General features: G+C 40.3%; 1 protein-coding gene across 18 annotated transcripts in view; it reads left to right on the forward strand.

Annotated features, from left to right (window-relative positions):
- CADPS (calcium dependent secretion activator) overlaps nucleotides 1–23,597 on the forward strand; it is a 471,340-nt gene that overhangs the window by 328,542 nt on the left and 119,201 nt on the right. For 11 of the 18 annotated variants that reach the window (XM_061396481.1, XM_061396488.1, XM_061396484.1 and 8 more), the window contains exons 12-15: nucleotides 2,283–2,419; nucleotides 5,811–5,998; nucleotides 7,788–7,946; nucleotides 22,731–22,832. In XM_061396481.1, coding sequence (XP_061252465.1) covers nucleotides 2,283–2,419; nucleotides 5,811–5,998; nucleotides 7,788–7,946; nucleotides 22,731–22,832 — 586 coding nt within the window. The remainder of the gene's footprint in view (nucleotides 1–2,282; nucleotides 2,420–5,810; nucleotides 5,999–7,787; nucleotides 7,947–22,730; nucleotides 22,833–23,597) is intronic. The other 7 variants (XM_061396489.1, XM_061396493.1, XM_061396498.1 and 4 more) reach the window with 1 other exon arrangement.

Genomic DNA, 23,597 nt, shown 5'->3' on the forward strand with positions numbered 1-23,597 from the left:
TCCACAGAGGAGCCAAGCTCTCTTTGCAGATCCATTTCCTGAACTGGCAGCCAAGCAAAATAGTTCATCACCAAGTTTTCTAGAGGCTCAACAGATAAAGAGTAAGAGACTTGAAACACGGGCTATATTTTGAACAGCCGAAAAGAGAGTCCTCTTCTCTCTAGCTGAGTGACCGTTTGCGTCATCATAATTGAAGAGCAGTAAAATGGCAGAGCCAAGCTGGCAAGGTGAGCGGCCTGACTAGTTGGTCAGCCTGCAGCCTCCTCTGGGAGATCTGAGAGCAGGAAGCTGGTGCTGGCCGAAACTCGCCTCATCTATCTGCTAGAAATTGGGAGGCACGGCGTGAGTGAGGCTTTTTATGAGGATGAAACAGGACAAGCAATGGGTGTGTAGCCCACTGTTAGTTTCTCCAGGGACTGACACGATGGGGCTAAAAGAACAGATTTGTCCTAGGCAATGGAGCGGTACCACCTGGGTTACAGGAGTGTCATCTTGCAGGAAGACACCTAAAGTTGGAGCAGGTTCAAACCACTTGCCTTGGGCCACGGGAAACACACACACCCCACCCGACTCCGCAGAAACAGCTAGCTTTTTCCCCAGAACCAACTTCCTGGCCACCTCTCTTTCCAGCCATCCTGAGTCAAAAGAGAAATACAGCTTGGACACCACATTACCAAACAAAAGAATGCTAAAAGATTAAGCACCTAACCTCCAAATTGAAAGCACTTTCCTGAAGACAAATCTCAGGCAATTGACCCAGCAAAGAGGCAGATTCTCTAATAAAATCCCTGCCCATGTGATAGCCCTTCCAAAATCTCGTGTTTTATCCTCCGAAAGGAGCGAATTGCCTATTAAAACACACATCCTTCGACTTGCCTTCTGGAAACTGTTGCTTTCGTGTGTCTTGGGCATAAACAACACATCCTGTTCAAACACTGACCACTTGCTGCCTCTCTGAAAGATGACTGAAGATTTAAAAACCTAATAGGAAGAAGGCGTACATCTGACATACCATGCATGTAGATTGGAATGATACACAAAATTAATAATATGAGGGAAAATCATGATCTTAATACTACACTGTAACTATAGCCCCCATTTTCAGTCAGCCCCCAAGCAGGGAAGAAAAAAAAAGCTGCCTGGGATGAAGGCCACGTTTGAAAATATTATTCAAACACCTTCTCAAGTCAGAAATCCATTCTCTGCATGTCCTGACAGCATCGCTGGTCCCTGGCAGGTGCCTGTATTCAAGGAGAATGTTGCACGCAAGGAGATGAATACACTCTTGCTTGATTTAAGATTCTTTTTCCTTGCAGCATTTCAGGAGAGGGAGTAAATATGAGATGGAGTGAGCCGATTCTTTTAATTTCTAGGACCTTCGTTCCCTTCTCTTCCGAGATTTGCTTGGTCTCACTTGAGTTGAATTCTCTGAGTTATTTTGCCGATTGAATATAGACTATTTTAGTTACACATATTGAGATTAATTAGTTAGCCCTTAGGAGGTTTTGCCTACAGCCTTCACCCTGTAAGGAAAAGTGTGAATACATTGAGACTATTAATTCACAATAAATGGCAGATCATAGCCCTTGCTGAGTAAATTTGTTTGTCTTTCATAAGCTTTGCTAACTGAGTAAGCACACTATCTCAGGCAGTGTCCTTTGCTATCACTAACTAAATTCCCAGTGAACTTATTCTCCAGGTTTCAGTGGAAATCTTTTGTTATTATTTTGTTTTAATTTTGGAGGATGGGGACCCAAATCTTTTGTGCAACCAAATTGGCCACGGGGATTTGAAAGGGGAGGATACTAATATTGTCACTTGGCTGAGAATCAGCATAACCCTTTTTTTTCCAGATGATCCCAGTAATTGTAGAGAAATTGCTCTAGACATAACCACTGGAATGGCAGAATCTATTAAAAATCGAAAAGCTAAATAGGCTTTTATAAGCAAAGATCCGATCTGCTTTCAGTGTTTGGTGAAACACAGGCGAAGTTACGGTCGTGTGCTTAGTTTTTCAAGAACAACATAAATGCACTAGAGTTGTGATCATTTGATAAACATGTTGATGCCAATATATTTTTGCCGAAATGCAATAAACTCACCAGTAAGTGATGCAAGTTGACAATGGGAGGTAAAAAGAGTATCTTGGGGATGTTGGTGGGTGGCGACGGGAAAACAGCTAGCATTCGTAATGCTTAGTGAATTCCTGTGTAATTTGAAATGTCAAAGAAAATGCGATGTTTCTCTAAATTGTGTCTCTCTCTACATGTATAAATGAACAGACGCAGATAGAGCTCAAAAACATGGCATGGATGAATTTATCTCTTCCAACCCCTGTAACTTTGACCACGCTTCCCTCTTTGAGATGGTGCAACGCCTAACTTTGGATCACAGACTTAATGATTCCTATTCTTGCCTGGCAAGTATATTCTTTGGTCTACAGCAATTTAAATGCAATAACATTTTGAAAGATAAAATATTTCTCTACCTTTGTGTCAGAAGCTCTTCTCCCCATTACGGAGCCTCTTTAACAATTATAAATGTGTTTTTGATTTCCTGGGTTGAGATAGTTTTCCTTACCAAAGAAAGAAGACAGAGCGGGAGGAAGTTATCAGTAGAGACAGATCCAATTCCTCAGCCTCCCTATCTGAGCGTCCCCCTTTTCAGCTGCTACATGAGAAATATTCTCAAGAGGATAATCGAGTTTGGCACCTACTTGTAGAGAACTTGTAAAAATTGCCTTGGTTTCTTAGTCTTCAAGATCCCCCTCCCACCTCACCCCAGATAATAAGACCCTGTGCTCCTGTCTCGGAAATGAATGGGTCCTTTTTGTTTATATTTTTAAAGATTAAAATGATTTGTCAATAAAGTTCACTTCCCCTTACATAAGCTAAATGGGTTTGGGTTTGTTTGTTTGGGTGGCTTTTTTCCCTACATAGTATTCCAAGCATTTTTTATACCCTTTGAGGGAATTTTTTTATGGTGCTTAAGATGGTTAGAAGTCGAACTCTTCCACAAGTGCATGGGTATTTCTTAAAATCCTGTTTTAAACCTAGATTTAAATCATTTAAATGCAAAGGACTGCTATTATGTCTTTATTGGATTTCTGAAGATACATTTTGGGCTTTATGCTATGCAATTTAAAAAAGACTCAATTTATTTTCTTCTGCAAACCAGAAATTGTTATTTTTTAAAGATAGACTATTGATCCCACTTTATAGATGGGAAAGGTGAGGGGAAAGGATACAGTGGCTTTACACAGAGGAAAAGCCTCATCTCTGACTCCACATACTAAGATGAATATATCTGTATATTGTTAATATTAATTAACTCAGGTTAACATTTTATTGATAGCAACATAAATATAATGAAAATCTGGGGTTTTTTTTTAAATGATACGGCTTTCTCCTAAGTCTGTTCCAATTTTTCTTTTAAATTCTTTTTTTTGTTCTTTGTTAGAAGCCAAAATATAAAAATGACAGATAAAATAGTCCAAAAAAACAGAAGCAGGATCATGTGGAATAATTTATTAATCTTTGTCTCATAAAAGATTCATTGATTATCTCAGGTTTAGAATCACATTATCAGAAGTCTGAACTTTGCCAAACTGAAAAGGAATACATCATTTTGACTTTAAAAAAAAAAAGGCTTACCTTGCATTGCAAGGCAGTTTTTCTCAAATGTGTTTTCTGTGATTATGTAATTATTCACGTCATTATAAATTGTGTTCATGAAACTTGTAAGAATTTGCCTCTGAACTTAAATCGTTTCCTTTTATATATAATTCCTAGTCTCTTGAGGAATTTTTTTGAGACGTATTATTTTCAAGACTTTTTTCAAATCGTACTTTCTTCGGTTTTCTGTTTCGCTAAGACATTCATCCCTGAGGAGTGAATGCCGTCTAAAGAATTAAACCAGAAATGAAATTCTGAAGCTCGCTTCCTGTTAGTCATATTCAGGCCCCAAAACCCCAAATTAATTGTGAATAGTGTAAAATAGTTTCCTTCCCCATTTGTATACCTGTATGTATTAATCGTCGTCCCCCAATTTCAGAAAATAAGAGCCATTAAGAGGACCTCGTCTCCTGCCTCCATACATTCCATTTTCTCATTATTACAGTCTTTTTTTCCAGTCAGTTTTGGAGACCGACCAGCAGGGATACATAAATTTTTCTGTGTCTTCGACTGAGCTCCTAATTGATATTTCTTCAACTCTTTTCAAAGCAGCTATTTTGGCATCTACAAAAGACTTGGTGTCATCTGAGTCGTAGAAAATATATTTTAATCTTTCACAGCAGTGTTGTTTCTAAGATTTAGCATTTGGGGTAGCAGATGGAGTGGCAAAGAAGTTGCCTATAGGGGCAGCCCACTGCCTCAACTACTCTCCCGCCCTCTGCAGTAACTTATCATTTGAAATAGGAAAGATGCCGTCTTTCGTCGGATGCATTGCTGAGCTGCATGTTGTCAATCGAAGATTCCCCGGACCCCTAGCACAAGATCCGAGTGTTGCAGGGGCCTCCGTTCTGCACTTCTGTGGCCTCTACCTGCCACCCAGTCACTTTCTCCTTTTGCCGTTTCTCTCCCAGGATGGAGAGGTATATTCAAAAGATGACTCAGAGAAGACCCTCAAAGTAAAATTAGGTTTATATTTAAGATCATCCTAAATTCCCAGCTTACAAAGTACCACCTCAATTTTTATTTCTGGCTTCAGAAAAGTACTCAGACTGAAAGAAGTGATTTCTTTACAGGCTTGTCCCAAGAGTGACTTTGAGTGGCAAGTCGCTGGGCCTTACTGGGCATCTTTTTTCTTAAGTGCTTGGTGGAGGCAGCAGTTTCTACACCATGGCACGTCCTAATGTGCTCTGCATCAGAGATTCCAGCCCGATTCTTTTTTAGAGCAGAGTTTTGCGTGGTCCTGCACCATGCAAATACATAATAAGAAAACAAATAACTGCCAGGGAGAATATAAAACCTCAGCCTGGGCACAGGAAGCTCCTCTCAGTTTAGTTGAATCATATATGATTCACAACTTGAGAACTTAAAGTCATGTTGTTCTTTTTTGGAAAGTTCTGTTATTATCTTCATTTTAAAATCTAAAAAAAAATTTTTTTTCTTCCAAAGTGAAAGGATTTATGAAGTCCTGGCATGAATGTAGATCAATCCTAGTATTTATTAATGCTCCAGAGTATTAAAAATACAGAAGATATGGAGAAAGACAGAGCTGGGTTTGAGTCCTGGCTATTTTGTATTATTTGTGAGCTCTTATTTTCATTTCCTCATCTGTGAAATAAACATAAACCTGCCCTGTCTACTTCTCAAGGTTGTCATGGGCTCAACTAAAAGCTCTTGTCAAGGGTAAAGCACTGTACCAATTTAAGGCATTAATGTTATTATTTTCTCTTATCAGTAACCAAGACTTTGCCCTAGCCCCACTCCAGTGCTCTTAGGGTTTATGGTTCAGTGTTAAAGCAGTGGGTGAGACTCTTGTTTCTGGAATCGTGCCCTCTGCTAATCCACACTCCATCACTTACTAGCTGTGGGACACTAGGGAAATTGCATGTACTCCCTGAGCTCGGGTTTCCCATCCGTCCACCAGGGAGAGCAGCACCTCCCTCACAGGGCTTTGGTGAGGACCGAACCAGCTAGCACACATGGCGTGTGGCAGAGTGACTGGGGCTTAATGAGCAATCAGGAGGTGTTGGCTCTGGCTATTTTTAACCCCCTTCTCCAGTCACCCCCAACTGCAGAGCTCTCCCCTAAATAAACCCAACCTGTATTTGAAAGAAGGTCTCTCCTTTATTCCCCAATCAGGGCTGGTTCAGTCCTGGCCAGGTGTTTGTACTAGACGAGTACTGCGCCCGGAACGGAGTCCGAGGGTGTCACCGACATCTGTGCTACCTCAGAGACTTGCTTGAACGGGCAGAAAACGGCGCCATGATCGACCCAACCCTCCTTCACTATAGCTTCGCCTTCTGTGCATCCCACGTCCATGGGAACAGGTAGGCACGTGTCCAGGGGTATTCCTTTTAAAAAGATGTTTAAGGTGCTGGCAGTGGTTTACAGCTGGTCCTGCTCTTAGGGTCATCTCTAGTCTACCCATTCCTATTTGCTCAGTAGTCCAGACATGTGGGCGCGCACACACACACACACACACCAGCCACACAAACGCAAAGAACATACACACAGGTCTGAATTTCTTCTCCTCTCATGAGTCTCAACAGAAACGGCAAACAGGACTTCTAGAGTGGTCTCTGATACACCTTCAGCGTACATGGTGAGCAAAAACTAGACATCAAGCAAAGGCAGAGTTACAGAGAAATTGATTCTTTGAGAAACAGGGATGAAATCCCATGGTAGCATTTAATGAAAGACCATGATTCAGATGGGGTGGCAGGATGCTGGGAGAGTCTCCCTGAGGAGCTGATGCTTGGGCCGAGTACTGAAGTAGGAGCTGAGTGGTTCTGGGCAAAAGGAGGAGCATGTACAAATGCTCAGCAGAGGAAACTTAAGGGCTGAAGCAAGCAAAGTGATGCTGGGAGACGTAGATAATCACGACACTGAGTTTAACCAGAGAGCTGGGAGATCTGAGATCATGGTGTAGTCAACCCCTTCGGTTTATAGGTTTTACAGACAAGACCAAACATCAGTTCTTCTAACTTCATACTAAGTACTTTCTTTCTTTAGACATTGCCCAGCTCCTGGAGGAAAAGATCCGTGTTTTAAATAATGCAAAAAGCAGCAAATAACTTAAGAATGGTACCATTTGGCTCTGAAGACCCGGAATAAATTTCTGCACTGCCATAGCCAGTGATTTACTATCCCAGTGTGTGTAGCCTCACATTACTATAAAGAGAAGCCTCCATTACCCCGTGAACGCTGACCAATAGCCAGGGAAGGCACACCCAGGGAAAACTAGGTGGCTTCAGAAACCCAGCCTGCAGTAAAAAACTCACTGCTCTGGGGAAATTCTTACATGGGAGAGTCCAGAATTGACAACTTTTTCTTTTAAATCAGACCATGTCAGTCATCTTTGCAAGCTATACAACTCTGGAATATCTGTGGGGTTGGCTCGGTGCTTTTCCTCTCTCTAGTGCTGGTAGATTTTATGAGATGCAACTTCAACATTTAGAGCTGGGTAACAATAGCACTGTAGGTTTGAATATTTAACAGGCAACAAGATTTTCATCACCTCCCATTGTTACCAGGTTTGCTAGCCCAGCACATGACCTTTCATTTGCATAAAAGATATTCATGAAAACTCTGATACCTGGGGACTATCTCTGCATAATTCTGCTTTTTATAAATATGTACACTTTGATGACTATCTGTTACAGCCTCTTGGACTGAATTCTTTAAAGAGAGAGAGAGAAGTTGCATTATATTCTCTGGGTTGTCACACTGTATTCTACATATGTTACTGAATAAGGAAGTGTTATAAAATAATGAAGTGTTTTTGTAAACTCCCTGGTAAACATCATCATGAATTATGATACACATTGTCTGGATTTCATATTGTAAGACTGCCACTTGATTCACAGTTAGGTTTATACATCTTGTCATGGAAACAGTTTTGGATTTCTTATTTTCTTTTCAGTTCTGATTTTCCTTATGCAAGTTTGCATCTTTTTTTTTTTTTTTGCTTATTATTTTAGTTCGAATGCATTTGCTGTTGCTGTTTGATGCATCCTTCTTTTTCTTTCTTTTGTTTGTGCATGTATGTGTGCTCTTGATTCTCCCATGGCTGGCCATACTTTGTGCATGCTCCATGCGACCACCCCCTCTCCAAAGTCAACAAATGCATGCATACCTTGGTGGGCTGCCACCAAACACAGACCCTGAAGGGAGCAAAACTCCCTCCCCATCTGAACCAGAGGCTAAAAAAGATACCAAAAAGGAATCCAAAAAAAGAAAAAATCCCAAAACCCAGGCAAATCCAGAGCCTAAAAGGTAAGATGTTTTGTGTGTATTGGCTTGTGTTTTGGGATGTCTGTGACCTTTCCCTCTCCCCCATCTGTGCTGAATCTCAGCCTTAGCAAACAGCAAGCTTTATGTATTCCTGAAGTCTCTGTTTGAAGGTGCACTTAAAAAAAAACCCTAGCAATGGGCAAAAATATCATGTATTAGGACTGAATTTGAATCGGGTATTTAGTGACTCTTAAGGCATGTTCATATTGAAAAAAACTAATCGTGCAATATGTAAACAGAAGCATGAGTCAGATTGCTTTTTTTGGTGGCATCTAGTTAGGGGCCAGGTACCTTAACAAGTCACTCATAATAAGCAACCCATGATTTATAATTTTGAAATTATGGTTAAGGAGCAAATAAAATGGGTTGGCTTAAAATGAGTTTATACCTTTATAGTAGGTCCATCATTTTCAGCAGACCCTCTCAGTTCTACATTTATACCATTAAAGTAATCCATTTTCAAATAATTGTTTATAATAAAGTCACAAAGTAATGTATGTCACCAAATTAATGACTCCTCATAGAACCATTTATATGATGAAGTCACCTTGAAAATGCTTTTAAGTTCTAAGATTTTGTTTATCCTCTCTTATTTCCTGTGTCTTTTAGATGTTCTCTTTGTGAATTGGTAAAATGGCGAATCGGTGGCTTTTATTCCCTTTTAAAGTAAATGAAGTAGATGTACAGTTATATCCAGCATTATCACTATGTCCTTCTTCACCTTCCCTATCTCGCCTCAAATTAACACTGACATTTTAAAGTTTCATGGTGAGGTTTTGAAATGGATGTTCTGACCCTGACATTGCCAAAGGACACAAAATTCTCAGGGAGCTGTGCTCTATGTTTCACTATGAATTTGCTCAGTTGAAAATTTCTAAGTCCTAAAATTCACACAGTTCACTGTAGGCAGACCAAATGAAAAGGCCAGTTTCACTTCCTAGAAAATGAAGCAGGCAATAGATCATCATATGCCTGTCTAATAGTGAAGGTCAAAGAAAGCCCTGATTTCATGGGAACACCCATCTTCTGAACTTGCAGTGTACACAGAGAGAAGTGCAGTGGAGTTTTTGTGTTTCCCTGTGTGGGTCAGAGTGCAGGGCAGAAGTAGCTTGCAGTCGGTAAGAAAATGCAGAATATTAAAGGTGCCTGAAAAGGAGGCTTCTCTGGCTGCTGTCCAAGGTGCTGGTTTTGGCATGATCAGCACTGAAGCGGAGCAGAGAGCAAATGGCTGCACTTCCTGGAGCCTGACCTGTTTCCTGTGCCATGAAAAACTACCAGGAAAGATTGTGAGTGGTACTTTGAGGCTTATACAAATAAGGGTCTATATTTGCTATTTTTTTAAGGAACAAAAAGATCATAATCTTAAATATCTGTACTTAAGTGTGATATTCTGCGGTCTACAAAATGCTTTTAATATATTCCTGACTCCGTACATGTCACTTGCTATAACATTTTCAGGTAAGGTGCTTTTATACCCATTTTGCAGATGATGAAACTGAATGTCTGAAAATTGAGGTGGCAAACCCAGATATTCTGAGTCTAAAGTTCTTCTTTGTACCACATCAGCACTGTATGTAGATTCTAAAGATCTGAGTATTAAAGCCTGTTCTGCATAAATCTAAGATGATCATATCTCATTTTGGTGCCTCAGTTTTCTCATCTGCAAAATGAGCACATAGAATCATAACATCTGTATACTCCATCAATCTCTAAAATTATCTTCCATGGGCTATAATAAGTTAAATAGACCATTGTTCAGTTCAGTTCAGTTGCTCAGTCGTGTCCGACTCTTTGCAACCCCTTGAATTGCAGCACGCCAGGCCTCCTTGTCCATCATCAACTCCCGGAGTTTACCCAAACTCATGTCCATCAAGTCGGTGATGCCATCCAGCCATCTCATCCTCTGTCGTCCCCTTCTCCTCCTGCCCCCAATCTCTCCCAGCATCAGGGTCTTTTCCAATGAGTCAACTCTTCGTATGAGGTGGCCAAAGTATTGGAGTTTCAGCTTAAGCATCAGTCCTTCCAATAAACACCCAGGACTGATCTCCTTTAGGATGGACTCATTGGATCTCCTTGCAGTCCAAGGGACTCTCAAGAGTCTTCTACAACACCACAGTTCAAAAGCATCAATTCTTCGGCACTCAGCTTCCTTCACAGTCCAACTCTTACATCCATACATGACCACTGGAAAAACCATAGCCTTTGTTGGCAAAGTAATGTCTCTGCTTTTTAATATGCTATCTAGGTTGGTCATAACTTTCCTTCCATGGAGTAAGCGTCTTTTAATTTCATGGCTGCAATCACCATCTGCAGTGATTTTGGAGCTAGAGATCTCTTCAAGAAAGTTAGAGATACCAAGGGAACATTTCATGCAAAGATGGGCTCAATAAAGGACAGAAATGGTATGGACCTAACAGAAGCAGAAGATATTAAGAAGAGGTGGCAAGAATACACAGAAGAACTGTACAAAAAAGATCTTCACGACCAAGATAATCATGATGGTGTGATCACTCACCTAAAGCCAGACATCCTGGAAGGTGAAGTCAAGTGGGCCTTAGAAAGCATCACTACGAACAAAGCTAGTGGAGGTGATGGAATTCCAATTGAGATATTTCAAATCTTGAAAGATGATGCTGTGAAAATGCTGCACTCAATATGCCAGCAAATTTGGAAAACTCAGCAGTGGCCACAGGACTGGAAAAGGTCAGTTTTCATTCCAATCCCAAAGAAAGGCAATGCCAAAGAATGCTCAAACTACTGCACAATTGCACTCATCTCACACACTAGTAAAGAAATGCTCAAAATTCTCCAAGCCGGGCTTCAGCAATACGTGAACCATGAACTTCCAGATGTTCAAGCTGGTTTTAGAAAAGGCAGAGGAACCAGAGATCAAATTGCCAACATCTGCTGCATCATGGAAAAAGTAAGAGAGTTCCAGAAAAACGTCAATTTCTGCTTTATTGACTATGCCAAAGCCTTTGACTGTGTGGATCACAATAAACTGTGGAATATTCTGAAAGAGATGGGAATACCAGACCACCTGACCTGCCTCTTGAGACCATTGTTAGAATTCATAAATAAAGTGTAATTAAAATAAGGCTACTTGTCACCATTTAATGTGTTTGCTATATGCAAAGTACTGTGTGAAGTGCTATTTACATATATTATCTCATTTTATCCTTAATGCATCACTGTGAGATCTGTATTATTATTTCTGTCACCTAACAGATGAAGAGTTTGAAGCTCAGATAAATTGAATCACTGTCTTCAGTGAACATGGTTCACATAGCAAACATGGTTGTTCTATCTTTGGAGCTTGGATTTGTAACTTCTCTGCCTTATTACCTGCCCAGCATTAGCACTCTGTATGGTTTGAGATGCAAATTCAGCCCATTGAATATGAGTTTCAACATTTCCAGGTGACCTACTGTAGCAGCCATCTGAATTAATTAAAGAAATTAATTTAAAAATTAATTAAAATTTTCCATTTTTGTCCTGAAGATGTCCACAGTCAGTCTTGGCCCACCTGGTGATTTTGACCTTGTAGAAAAAGAGGGTATCTGGAGCTTAGGGCCACCTAGAGGAGACGTTCCTTTGAGCACCAATTAACACTGGAAAATATTTTCCTACCTCTCTCACCAGGATGAACACTGCTTGCATGTGGACAGGTTATCTCTTCTTTGACTCACAGTAAGAAGGAACTCATAACCCATGGAAACAAATTGCCTTGTAACTGAATTTAACTCAACAATAGATCCCATTCCTGTTGTCATCTCACAACCAACTTTAGATTAGGTAAAACGTAGCTTCTTGTCCATTTATTAATTTTTTTTTACCTGTTAATAACTCAGCAGCCCCAAACATGGAGGCAGGACCCAGCCCTGCTGCGCTAGACATCATCAGTGATCACTCAGGTGCTGGTGACTGAGTTTATCCCATCTTCTCTGGAAGCCTGTGCTGCATCTTTGTGAGAGACTATGCCTGTTATTGTTGTTAGTCTCTAAGTTATGTCTCTCACTTTTGCAACCCCACGCAAGACTCCTCTGTCTATGGGATTTCCTAGGCAAGACTCCTGGACTGGGTTGACATTTCCTTCTCCAGGGGATCTTTCCGACCCAGGGATCAAACCCACATCTCCTGCATTGGCAGGGAGATTCGTTACCACTGTGCTACCTGGGAAGCCTAATTGCCTACTTGAATCCAGAACACCTAATCCAGGGTAGACATACCTGGTCAATTTCAGTGTTCATAATTCCAAGGAGTGGAAGATAATGGAATCATCGACATGTCTGGAATCTCTTAGATTCTTGACTTGGGGTGATCTCTTCCCCAAGGGACACTTGGCGATGTCTGGAAACATTTTGATTGTTACTTTGTGATGCTGTTGTCATCTAGTGGGTAGAGGCCTGGGATGTTTCTGAAGATCCTACAGTGCACAGGGCAGCCCCCTGCAAACAAAACCCAAAACATCAAACTTCCAGGTGTTGGGATGAAATTTCTCCTTTTTATTTGGATTTTGGTTTCTTTTATACAGACATATTCTGTGTCTAAAGGCTTGACACCGATGTTCAGCTTGTGCAGGGGTTGTCACAGAAATCACATGGGGAGTTTGTAAAAATGAAAAGAATGAGGTCCCATCTTCAAATAATTTGGTTCAGTAAGTCTTCAATGGTGCCAGGCATCTACCCTTTTTAATCATTTCCTCCCCAGGTATTTCTAAGGCATTTAGTCTTCAGATCCTACTTATTCAAGACCTTGGTGGTCAAACTTAGCTGCATATTGGAATCACTTTAAGAGCCTAAAAAAATGTTGATGCCTTAGCCCCACCAGCAGAGGTTCTGATTTAGTCTAGGATATGACCTAAGCATCTTGGTTTTAAACCCTTATATGTAGCAGCATTTAAGAACCATTGATTGAAGGAACATTAGTTTGAACTAGCTCTTTAAAACAACCCATTTTTGCAAAGAGAGAGGGGAAAGAAAAGGAAAATGTGAGTATGTTCAGCTGGTTGCTCTTGGCGATCATCAAATCCACAGATGTAAATTGCTATATCTTCTAATTTTTAAATCAGCTCCTAAGGTTGCAGTACTTAATTTTCACCATAATATTTTTAGTCTTCTTTCTAGATGACATTTAGATTAACATCACTTTGGTCACTGTCCCACAGTGACAAGGCAATCAAACAGCTCCGATGATTGCAAGTTGCGTCAATGTTCCTTGGATCCCTTTATTATTGGGATTGGAAATTTTTCTCATTTACATTATTATTTAACATTTCTTGAATGCCAGTGCTGCTCTTCACATATGGCCTGCGGAGAAAGTACATTGTATCAGCAATTAACAAATCCATAATGCCAACCGCCCCAATCCAAAGAAGGCTGCATAGATTAATGCGTCTGTAAGCAGATGTAAGAGGGCATGAGTCCTAAAAATCTCTGAAAATGTGTCCAAGGATTCTTTTGGGAAATGCATTTGAAGCCAAGGTGCTGCTTGTGTGCAGAAACCATGTGATCCCTGTGGCTTAGTAACTGAGCACTCAGATGGAACTCCCTTTTCTCCTGTTACTCCTGTTTCTAAGTCAGTGAGAGATTCCACCCACCCATTTGCCCAAGACAAAACCTTGGGAGCCGTCCTTGATGTGTCCTTCCTCAGCGCATCCCAGGGATTTAGCTACGTGCCCTGCCAATGCTTTTACATCTCTCTCAAGTCTGCCTACTTCTCCTTACCTTCAGTACCACTGCCAGGGTTCAGGCCTCTGTCTTCTCTCCGCTGGACCACAGCACTTGCTCTACGGTCATGTCCTTGCCTCCAGTCTGAGTCCCTCACTCCCAATCCATGTCATATCATGGTTGCCTTTATTTATTGTGGGGGGAATGCCTACCTGGAAGTAAATGAGTCATTTTGCATCTGTATTTATTTTTTCCTTTTTTCTCCAGTATCTCCTTCCCTCCTTTCCTTCCTCCCTTTCTCTCTGTGTTACACGCACATACAGCCATCCGGACATTATGTCTGGTGCTTTCTAACCCTCCCTCCCCAAAAAAGAGAGAAAAGACGATAGCAGGGCAGTTCTGTTTTACCGGCCTGTGGATGCAGCAGTTTGGTAGCAGGTAGGCGTGGGTGGGGGTGGCAGTGACATTAGCAGTCCTGGTCCCATGTTACATGCTGACACAGGCCTTTCCTCACTGTGGACAGGAGTTCCTGGCTGCTTGGCCTCTCAGCTCCGAGTGGGTGGTGGTGGCCTTATACGCGGCCGCGTCACACTCTCTAAGTCCTAATGAACCAGCCTCGCCTAATCGGAGGAAGGAGAGTAGGGAAAAAGTCCAAAGATATTTCATGTAAAAGTCTGCATCCCAAGAAGAAATTCTCTCTAGAGCTTGTATGCTATCCTTTAACCCATGTGACTCTCTTCCTGAAGGAAATTTGCCCCATGAGAATAGCAGATTTTCCAATTCAAACATAAAATCTTACATAAAATGTGCTGGATATCTATCCCATTGGTGCCTAACAAAAAATCCAATTATTGTGCATTTTCCTTCTAAAATTCCACTAGTGTGCCCTCATGCCGTGCTCATTGGTGCAAAATATATTTTCAGATATCATACCCTTTTTAGGGTAGGTGTGATACCCAAAAACTCTGACCACTGATGTTACTGCTCTGAACCACTCAGAAATCTCTACATAGGGTCATAGGGTATTCAAGGTAGAATTTAAACCCTAGGTGTATCTTTGCTTGTCTAGAAATAAAGGAACTCATCTCTTCCCTTAGTCCTCAAAAAGAAAAATCTATGTAGTAAAAATTTTAGAAATTGGTCCTTCTCTGGAGAAAGAAAAACGCACTCTCATACATTTTATATCATTTTTCTAATCATCTCTGGGGCTCTTGCTTCACTCAGCACCTGGGCAGAGCCTAAGCCACTTTGATTAATGTCCTTGTGCCAATAACTTACACATTCTGAGATTGTTCAGTAGGGAGAGACTTCTGTCACTCCCATCCTTACGAGAGAGTAAAGACACCTGATATTGTTGGGTTTTAGCTCCATGTTTAGAAAAGCAGTAAACAAGTCACAGAAAACCTGCCTTGTGTATTTTTGCCCTGGTCTAACCTCTTTCTCAAATTGACTAAAGCCAGTCTCAAGAATCTTCACCATGCATTAGTAATGTTGTAGAAACTGGTTGCTGTTGCTTCCTAGCTTACTCTTTGTGATACAAACACTTTGATATATTTGTTTTAGCAGCGTGTCTGAGCCCCAGGGCATCCGGGCATAATTAGAAAAGGGCATGGGCTGGAGGGAGAGGAGAAGGAAAGGGTAAGGCTGGGCTTTCATAATGAAGCAGTGACTACAGGATGTGAGAGTCCTAATTACAATTTATAATTAACCTAGAGATTATACAAACCATCCAGATGAGCAAGTAGGGATGCCTCCTTTTGAGATGTGCTGCTTTGGTGTTCTTAAACATGGAGTTATTAACCACTTGAAAGAGACAAAGGAAAATATTCCACAATAGGATTAAATTCAAAAGTGTCATTTTGAAAGTTGTAAGGGTTAAGAATTGCTAGAAGTCAATTTTTAAAGAGAGAGAGAGAGGTTAAGAGTGTGTGTTTAGTCTGAATGTTCTATTGAGGGACGATTGCAAGGAATGGCTACTAAAATATTCTGTTCCACTCTGACCCTTTCAGCTTTCATGTTTCTGGGCTGGAACAATTTTGTAGCAAGCAGGATTCGGTTATCTTGCTTGTTTAGGGACATTTTCATGGATCCATACTGCGGTCTGCAGGCATGCATCCATTTGGAGAGAGAGAATGTATCGTGTTTACGGTGCCTGCACCGGCATATGTGGACATTTGCATTTGGAGAGAAAGTATATTCCCACTTCAGCTGGAGTTTTACCCCTTGTTGATAGTGATTGGAGCTTAAAGCTGGCTGAATGCAGAGAGGTGGACCAGACACGCTTTCCCCTTTTGTTGAATTCACACATTTCGTTTCACACTGGATTCTGCACTTGATTACCAGATAGATGCAGTATCAGAACACATCCATCAATTAACCCAATATGTTTCAAATTAATTTAGTAACCTGACCTTCTTGAAATATCTTACCTTCCAAATGAAGGTTTTGTGGCCCAGCTTTCAATACAGAGAACCCTGTTGGCAGAATAATTAAATGCTAGGACTCCATGTGCCCACCTGGGTGTCTAACAACAATTTAACAATCCCAAAGAGGTCAGTTCACTTTCACAAAACACAAGGTAGTTTGAATTCTTTGTCTCAGTTGTTCACACTTAATTTCAAATATCAAGATGAAGTGTTTTCACATTAAAAGCCTCATGCTTAATCATATTGGATTAATCCTACAGTAGACATTAAGTAACAAGCTCTAGCTCAGAAACATTTGGGTAAAGGAAGAGGAATTTGCAGTACTAGTTCTGAAGTGTGGGCAGCTGGGTTAGGGTCATCGTAATCTGATTAAAAAAAAAAAAAAACAGAAAAACACAACTCTAGATGTATTATGATTTGTGACATGGCTTAAGATGGGAGGCTGTGAGGAGAATGAAGATGACAGAACTGGTGCTAACCACTGTGACAAGAGCTTGAAGAGCAGCCGACATGACATCTTTCCTATCGTGCTGCCGAAAATGTCAGCTTTGTGAAGGACAGTGAGAAAACGGTTTGCCGAAAACGTGAAAGGTGGATTCCGGAGATGCCTGCTGTGTCAGATGCAATATAGTCTGTCGTGGCCTGAGAGACCCACTTCTGGCTCCAGCGATGGCCTGCAGGTGGGAGAGCTTCCAGTCTTCAACAGGGCTCCAAAAATGACTGCAGTTGACCTGCATATTGTCTCAAGTTTGCGGGATCATGATATACAAGAAGTGAGTGGTTAGCCAGTGTGCAGTTAGGTGGAACCAGTGACAAGGGATCACGTTTCCTTGTTGTGTGTGTCTGTAAAGCTAGATTCAAAGGCGCCAACATTTCTACTAAAATTGAGCTCATGGGAAAGGAGGGAATGTGTGCTTTATGCATGTACGTCAGTTCCATGTAAGGAACAGAAACTAACTCTGGATTATCTAAGCAAAAGAAAGTTTATTGGGATGATGCCAGGAACCTCAAAGAAAGGGAGGGGGAAACTGGAATCAAGGCAGTGACTGAAAAGTAGGAAACAGGATCAAAGCCATGGTGCCATCCTAGCTGCACGTTAGAATAACTTAGGGAATGAAACTGATGATGTGTAGGCCTCGATGCCCACCCTCTGAGTCAGAGATTGAGGGTGGGACCTCTCAAAGCTCTCTCCTGGTTCTAAGGTGCAATCACAGATTAAGAACTACGAACATGGAGAGACAGGCTGGGCAGGGCACAGCTGCTAGCATGAGCAAACCCCATCTGTTTCTTTTATCTTTGCATTGTTTCTTTGATGTAAAAGTTCCAGGAAAGAGTGTCCAGTTGGCTGAGTGTAGTTCATCGTCCAACTAAGATGTCCAGTGACCACCCAAGGGAGGAGCTGGCCTGTATGAAGGCTTCAGCATTGACAGCAGGAGAGTAGGCACCTCAGTTTATGCACAGTGCAGCCAAGGGCATTCCTCCGAAGGAGATCTAGGTGCCCTTAGGAAACGGCAGTGGACCCTAACAAGTACAGAAACAGCCGCAGAAAATGTAATAGGATCCAAGAGAACAGAGGATTCAGGCTCCTAGACATGTGTCCTGAGTGAAGAAACATCTCAGCCTGGGATTTGCTAGGTAGGAGTGTAAAGATCCAGCATCAGTCCTCCTCTTCTCTCATTCTTTTTGATTCCTTAAGTGTTAGAAGTATTGAGAGCAGAACAGGATGCAGAGCCAGTTTTATGACAATTATAGAATCACCCCCAAATGTTTCCAGAACACAGAAACAAAGCATGGCTTCTGAGCGATACCAGTACAGTTCTTCTGTTTATTTTGCAACCAGAACTGCTTGGAATGGCACCTTGGAAACAGTGCAAATGCCATTTTTGGAAGGGGTTGCTAGCTTCGTTAAGTGGACTGTGTACTTCTTAGAGAAAATCTCTGGTTCCAGATCCACTCTAATCCAAGAGAAACTAGGAACCCTGAACCAAAATACCCTTTCATGTATTCGGCCACCTACCAAATATTTTCTTGCTCTCTAAGGCAGAGGTTCTTAAAGTAAGGTTCTCCAAACCAGCAGGACCAGGGAACTTGTTAGAAAGGCCAGTTCTCAGGTCTCCGGCCAGATCGTACCCCACACACCCACAGTCTGAGGTCGCCCCTCAGTCTGAGGTCTCACAGGCTTTCTGTGTGATTAGAAGACAGGCTTGTGTGGCCCCTGTTCTAGGGAAAGTATTTTATTGCTTCTGGGAGAACCATGTTCCCCAGAATATTGAACGGGATTTTTCAGTTAGTAGATCCATGTAAACCTGTACAGTTAACATTGATGAATTATAGGGGTCAGTGGAAAAGAAATTGATGTTTGACAGAATTTTCAAAAACTATGAGAAATCAATGCAGCCAAGGTTATTTTTGCTTTTTAACTGATAAGAGTGACAATCTGTGATCTTAGACAAATTCTATTATTCCTGCATTTCTCTCCCTTGATTTGTAAAATAACACCCCTCATTACCAGCATCATTTCAGGGCAGTTCTGGCAATTATAAATACATGTGCATTGGATGTCTAAATCGGGGTATGTTTTATCGCCAGTTTTTGTTGGTGAACTCTGCACTGTGTGTCTTACAGACTCAGATTAGTTTGTTTCATTTATTTTAAAATGCAAGTGTTCACACTGGCATAGGTGATTAAGAAGCAAATTTAAGAAAAGATAGCAATAATTTTTCATTGTTTACCCTTTTTGAATAGGGAGATTAACAGTGCTCACAAAGTAGTCCAAGGAGACATGGAAGCTGCCATCTGATACATTTAATAATTATAAATGTGAATCATTAAAACAAAAGGGGAAAAACATCATAAATGTTATGTTTATAATGCCATTTATAGTGAGAATTACAAGAAAGCCAGGCACATACTAAATGTTCAGTTTGTATCATCTCAAACCCAAATCTGAGAGCTGCTTCCTAATTGCCTGATTGCCCAGAAGGCGTGTTGGGTAAGGAAGGAATGATATTCTTCACACAGAGGTTTATTTCCTAGTAATGGCCATAGATATCTCTGGCTGCCTTTGTGAAATGGTTTTCAGGCTTTTCCAGGTGATCTATAAACTCCTCTCTGAATTGTGCCTTATATTTAATAGCATTTTTCTCTGGCTTAATTCCCCACTAAGAAACAAAATGCTTAAAATGGCTCAACTTTTCCCAAATTGATTGTAGGTATGCACACAAAACGACTGTATAAATGTGTATTCAGTGCATTAGTAAGCTGAATTTAGTGTAAACAAAATCCAAAAGCCATAGGCAAAGGAAGTTTTAGATTATAACAGACCCATGAGATGTTACTACAGAAAGTGTCACATGTATTTTGTGGGGCCAATGAATTCATCCTGAGGTTTAACTACAGATTTGTGGGCATTTCATGTTTAAAAAAAATTTTTTTAATAAATTTCATAAATTAACATTTGAGATTTTTCTGAAAATTTAAAAGTGAAGGCACATGTATAGATTCAAGCTGCCTACCTGGTATTTACCGTTCTGCATTTACTTAAGTTCAGGAGGGTGTGAATAAATGCACAGTATAGGATTTTACTGTTACGGGTATTTTCCACAAAATGGGGGAGAGGAAGTTTTTTCTTTTTTCAAATAGGGCATTTTTAGTACTTAAAAAGAAGGGAAGCTGACCAATAAACCCCTAACAGGAGGTACACTGCTATCATTTGCCAAGTCTTTTGTGCAGTCAGACTGGTCTAGTATACAGGATTTTCCCAACTTCTGCTGGATCCTTGAGAAGGCCTATAAATAAGACCATTTGTTTGGTCTCAAGATGACTTGCATTTGCAAACTGAAGAATGTTCCAATAGAAGTTTCATGGTGACGCACCAATCTGCAAACTGGCTCAGCCAGTAGTCAAAACAAGTCACTACAAGATCTGGGTAGCTGAAGACTTTGAATGGGTCAGATTATCCTACGTCTAATTTGGCACAGATAAGTTTGGGCTATAAATATGCAGCCTTCCTTTGTATTCTCAACTTGAATGGGCCAGAGGAAATAAGGAAAATGTGTGTGAACCTATTGGTGATTCAGAAACATGAGAATACTGGGACTACACTGAAATTCACTTATTTATGCTGAGGCATTCTTTTTTATTAAATGAGCAGCAGTTCACTTAGATCAAAAAATAGCCTATGTGGTTTGTTCTTTTTTCTGCTTTTATTGAGATATTGACATACGATGTAAGTTTAAGATGTGCAAATGTGATGATTTGATACATGCATACATTTTAAAATGATTACTGAAATAAGGTTCATCAACACCTACATCCCCTCGTATACTTACTGTGTGTGTCTGTGGGTCTCTGTGTGTGTGTTGGAAACATTTAAAATCTACTTTAACAGTTTCAAGTAAGTAATACAGTACTGTTCATTATAATGAGTTCAGTTCAATTCATCACCATAGGATATATTAGATCCCCAAAACTTACTCTTCTTATAGCTTTACCCTTTGACCAACGTTTCCCCATTTCACTCACTCCCCCAACCTGGCAACCACTATTCTACTCTCTCTTTCTACGAGTTCAGCTTCTTTTGATACTACATATAAGTGATACGTGTTTATCATACACATATCACTGTATATCTTACTCTGTCTCATTTACTTCACTTAGCATAATGCCCTCAAGGTCCATCCATGTGGTCACAAAAGCAGTATTTCCTTCTATTTTGTGGCTGAATGATATTCTACTTTGTATATGTCACATTTCCTTTATCCATTCATCTGGGTCGATAATATTGTCAATACCCAACTTAGGTTGTCTCCTTATCTTGGCTATTATATATAATGCTGCAGTTAATACAAGGTGCAGTTGTATCTTGAAGATTGTGATTTCCTTTTTTCAGATGTATACCCAGAAGTGGGATTACTAGATCACATGGCAGTTTTATTTTCAATTTTTGAAAAGCCTCCATACTGTTTTTCATAGTGGCTGTGTCAGTTTACATTCCTACCAGCAGTGCACAGGGGTTCGTTTTTCTCCACAGACTCACCAGCATTTATTTGTTGTCTTTTTGTTTTGAGAACAGCTATTCTGACAGGTGTGGGGTGATAGTTCGTTATAGTTTTGATTGGTATTTCTTTGTTGATTAATGATGTTGAGCATCTTTTCATGTACCTGCTGGCTATTTATATGTCTTCTTTGGAAAAATGTCTTTGTCCTCTGCCTATTTCTAATCAAATTATTTGGGGTCTTTGCTATTTTTTTATGCATCCCTTCTGTATTTTGAATAGTAACCCCTTATCACATAGATGGTTTGCAAATATTTTCTTTCACTGTATAGATTGTCTATACATTTTGCTATGGAGCAGCTTTTTAGTTTGCTAAAGTGTCACTTTTTTGTCTTGTCTGTTTTGCTTTTGTTGTTTAAGCTTTTGGTGTCATATTCCAAAAAATCATTGCCAAGACCAATATCAAGGAACTTTTCCTCTATATTCCCTTCTAGGATTTTTACAGTTTCGGGTCTTTAGTCCATTTCAAGTTCTTTGTTGTGAGTGTTCTAAGATAAGGGCCCAGCTTCGTTCTTTTGTATGTGAATATCCAGTTTCTCAACACCATTTATTGAAGAAATTGTCCTTTCCACATTGAATACACTTGGCTCCCTTGTCAAGTATTATTTGGCCATATGTGCGAGGGTCTATTTCTCAGCTCTCAACTCTGATCCATTGGTCTGTATGTATGTGTTTTTATGCCAGTGCCATACTGTTTTGATTACTGCAGTTTTATAGTTTGAATTCAGGAATCGTGATGCCTCTGACTTTGTTCTGCCTTCTCAGAATTGCTTTGGTTATTTGGGGCTTCTGTGGTTTCTTACAGATTTTAGGATTTCTGTGAAAAAATTTTCCATTGGAATTTTAATAGGGATGGCATAAAATATATAGATGACTTAAATAGTATAGATATGTTAACAATATTAAATCTCCCAGTCCAAATACACAAGAGATTTCCATCTGTTTTCTTCAGTTTCTTTCATAAAGGTCTTATAATTTCTACACTGTCTTGTAATTTGTTCTTTAGTTACTATATAAGTGGTTAAATTAGTCTGAACATCTGTAATTATGGAAATTGAGTCATTTATCAGCATTGAGCTCTGGGAAAGAGAGACACTTACAGGGAACCTGGTTTTCATAGGAGTTTGTGTGCGTAATTCAGGAGTCTCAAACCTAAGTGCCTGCAAGAGATTCAGGTAACACAACCTGCCACAGCCAAGGAAAAAGCTGTTTTCTGCCCCTTGCCAATTAATGCCAGTTGTTCCAAATTCTACGAGAATTGTATTATAAAACTTTCCTAATTAAAAAAACAAATGTTGGCAAGCAGTTCAAAATTTTCAGAAGCTGTGATCCAAGCAGAACAGATCTAGAAGCTGCTTTAACCTGCAAGCCACCTCTTTGTGCATTTTACCATTTCACAATAAATGAGCGACAGTTCTGCAAATGTCTCCAAACGATAACCTCAGCGTACCCCATCCCCTCTAGTCACCAGCACCGAGAAGCAGGACTTCTCCTAAGGTCACATTGATCACTGTAGTTGTTCTTCTAAAATGGACAGTTTCCTCCTGCTAGAGATTTGATTTGATGGTGTCAGCATATGAGGTTCCCATCACCTCATGACATGTCTCCTTTCAGGCCTGATGGAATTGGAACTGTGACTGTTGAAGAAAAGGAACGTTTTGAAGAAATCAAGGAAAGGCTCCGAGTTCTGTTGGAAAATCAGATTACACATTTTAGGTAAGGATCTGGGGTTAAAGGGCTTTTTAGGAAGATGAGCCTGGGGAGGGGCAAATTAAGGGCTTGATTTTCTAAAACTATAAATCTATCAGAGACACACTGGATATTTAAAAACATCTGAATGAGGACTTATTGTATGGCATAGAGAACTAAGCTCAATATTTTATAATAACCTATAAGTGAAACGAATCTGAGAAAAATATATATATATGAAACTGAACCACTTTGCTGTATACATGATACTAGTACAATGTTGAAAACCAGCTGTACTTAAAAAAAAAAAAACTTGAAATAACGAATGAGAAAGCCAACCAAGACAGAGTTTGCTGATATTCAGGAGACTTAGAAATCTTAAGGTCATTTTATTTGCACTAAAAGAACAAAGCCCTCTTTGTGTAAGCTGTCCTGCTCCCTTTGTATCATGAGGAAGTGTCTTGAAAGGTTTATGATGCCCGAAATAGTCACTAGAACTATCTGTATCATCAAAACCCTCCTGGACAGGGACTCCCCTGATGGTACAGCGTTTGAGATGTAGGCTTTCACTGCTGTGGGCCCAGGTTCAATCCCTGGTTGGGGAACTAAAATCCCACAGACCGTGTGATGCAGCAAAAACACATAAAATCTGTGTGTGATACACATTAAAAAAAAAAAAAAAAACCCTGGATAAATCCTTACTGGTTGTACACTCTATGTAAGGTGCATTGCCAATAACAAAAGATCAAATAGCAATGAAAAACTACAATCAAGGCAAGACAATTAGCAGAA

This window comes from Bos javanicus, chromosome 22 (genome assembly GCF_032452875.1).
Source record: "Bos javanicus breed banteng chromosome 22, ARS-OSU_banteng_1.0, whole genome shotgun sequence".
Lineage (NCBI taxonomy): Eukaryota > Metazoa > Chordata > Mammalia > Artiodactyla > Bovidae > Bos > Bos javanicus.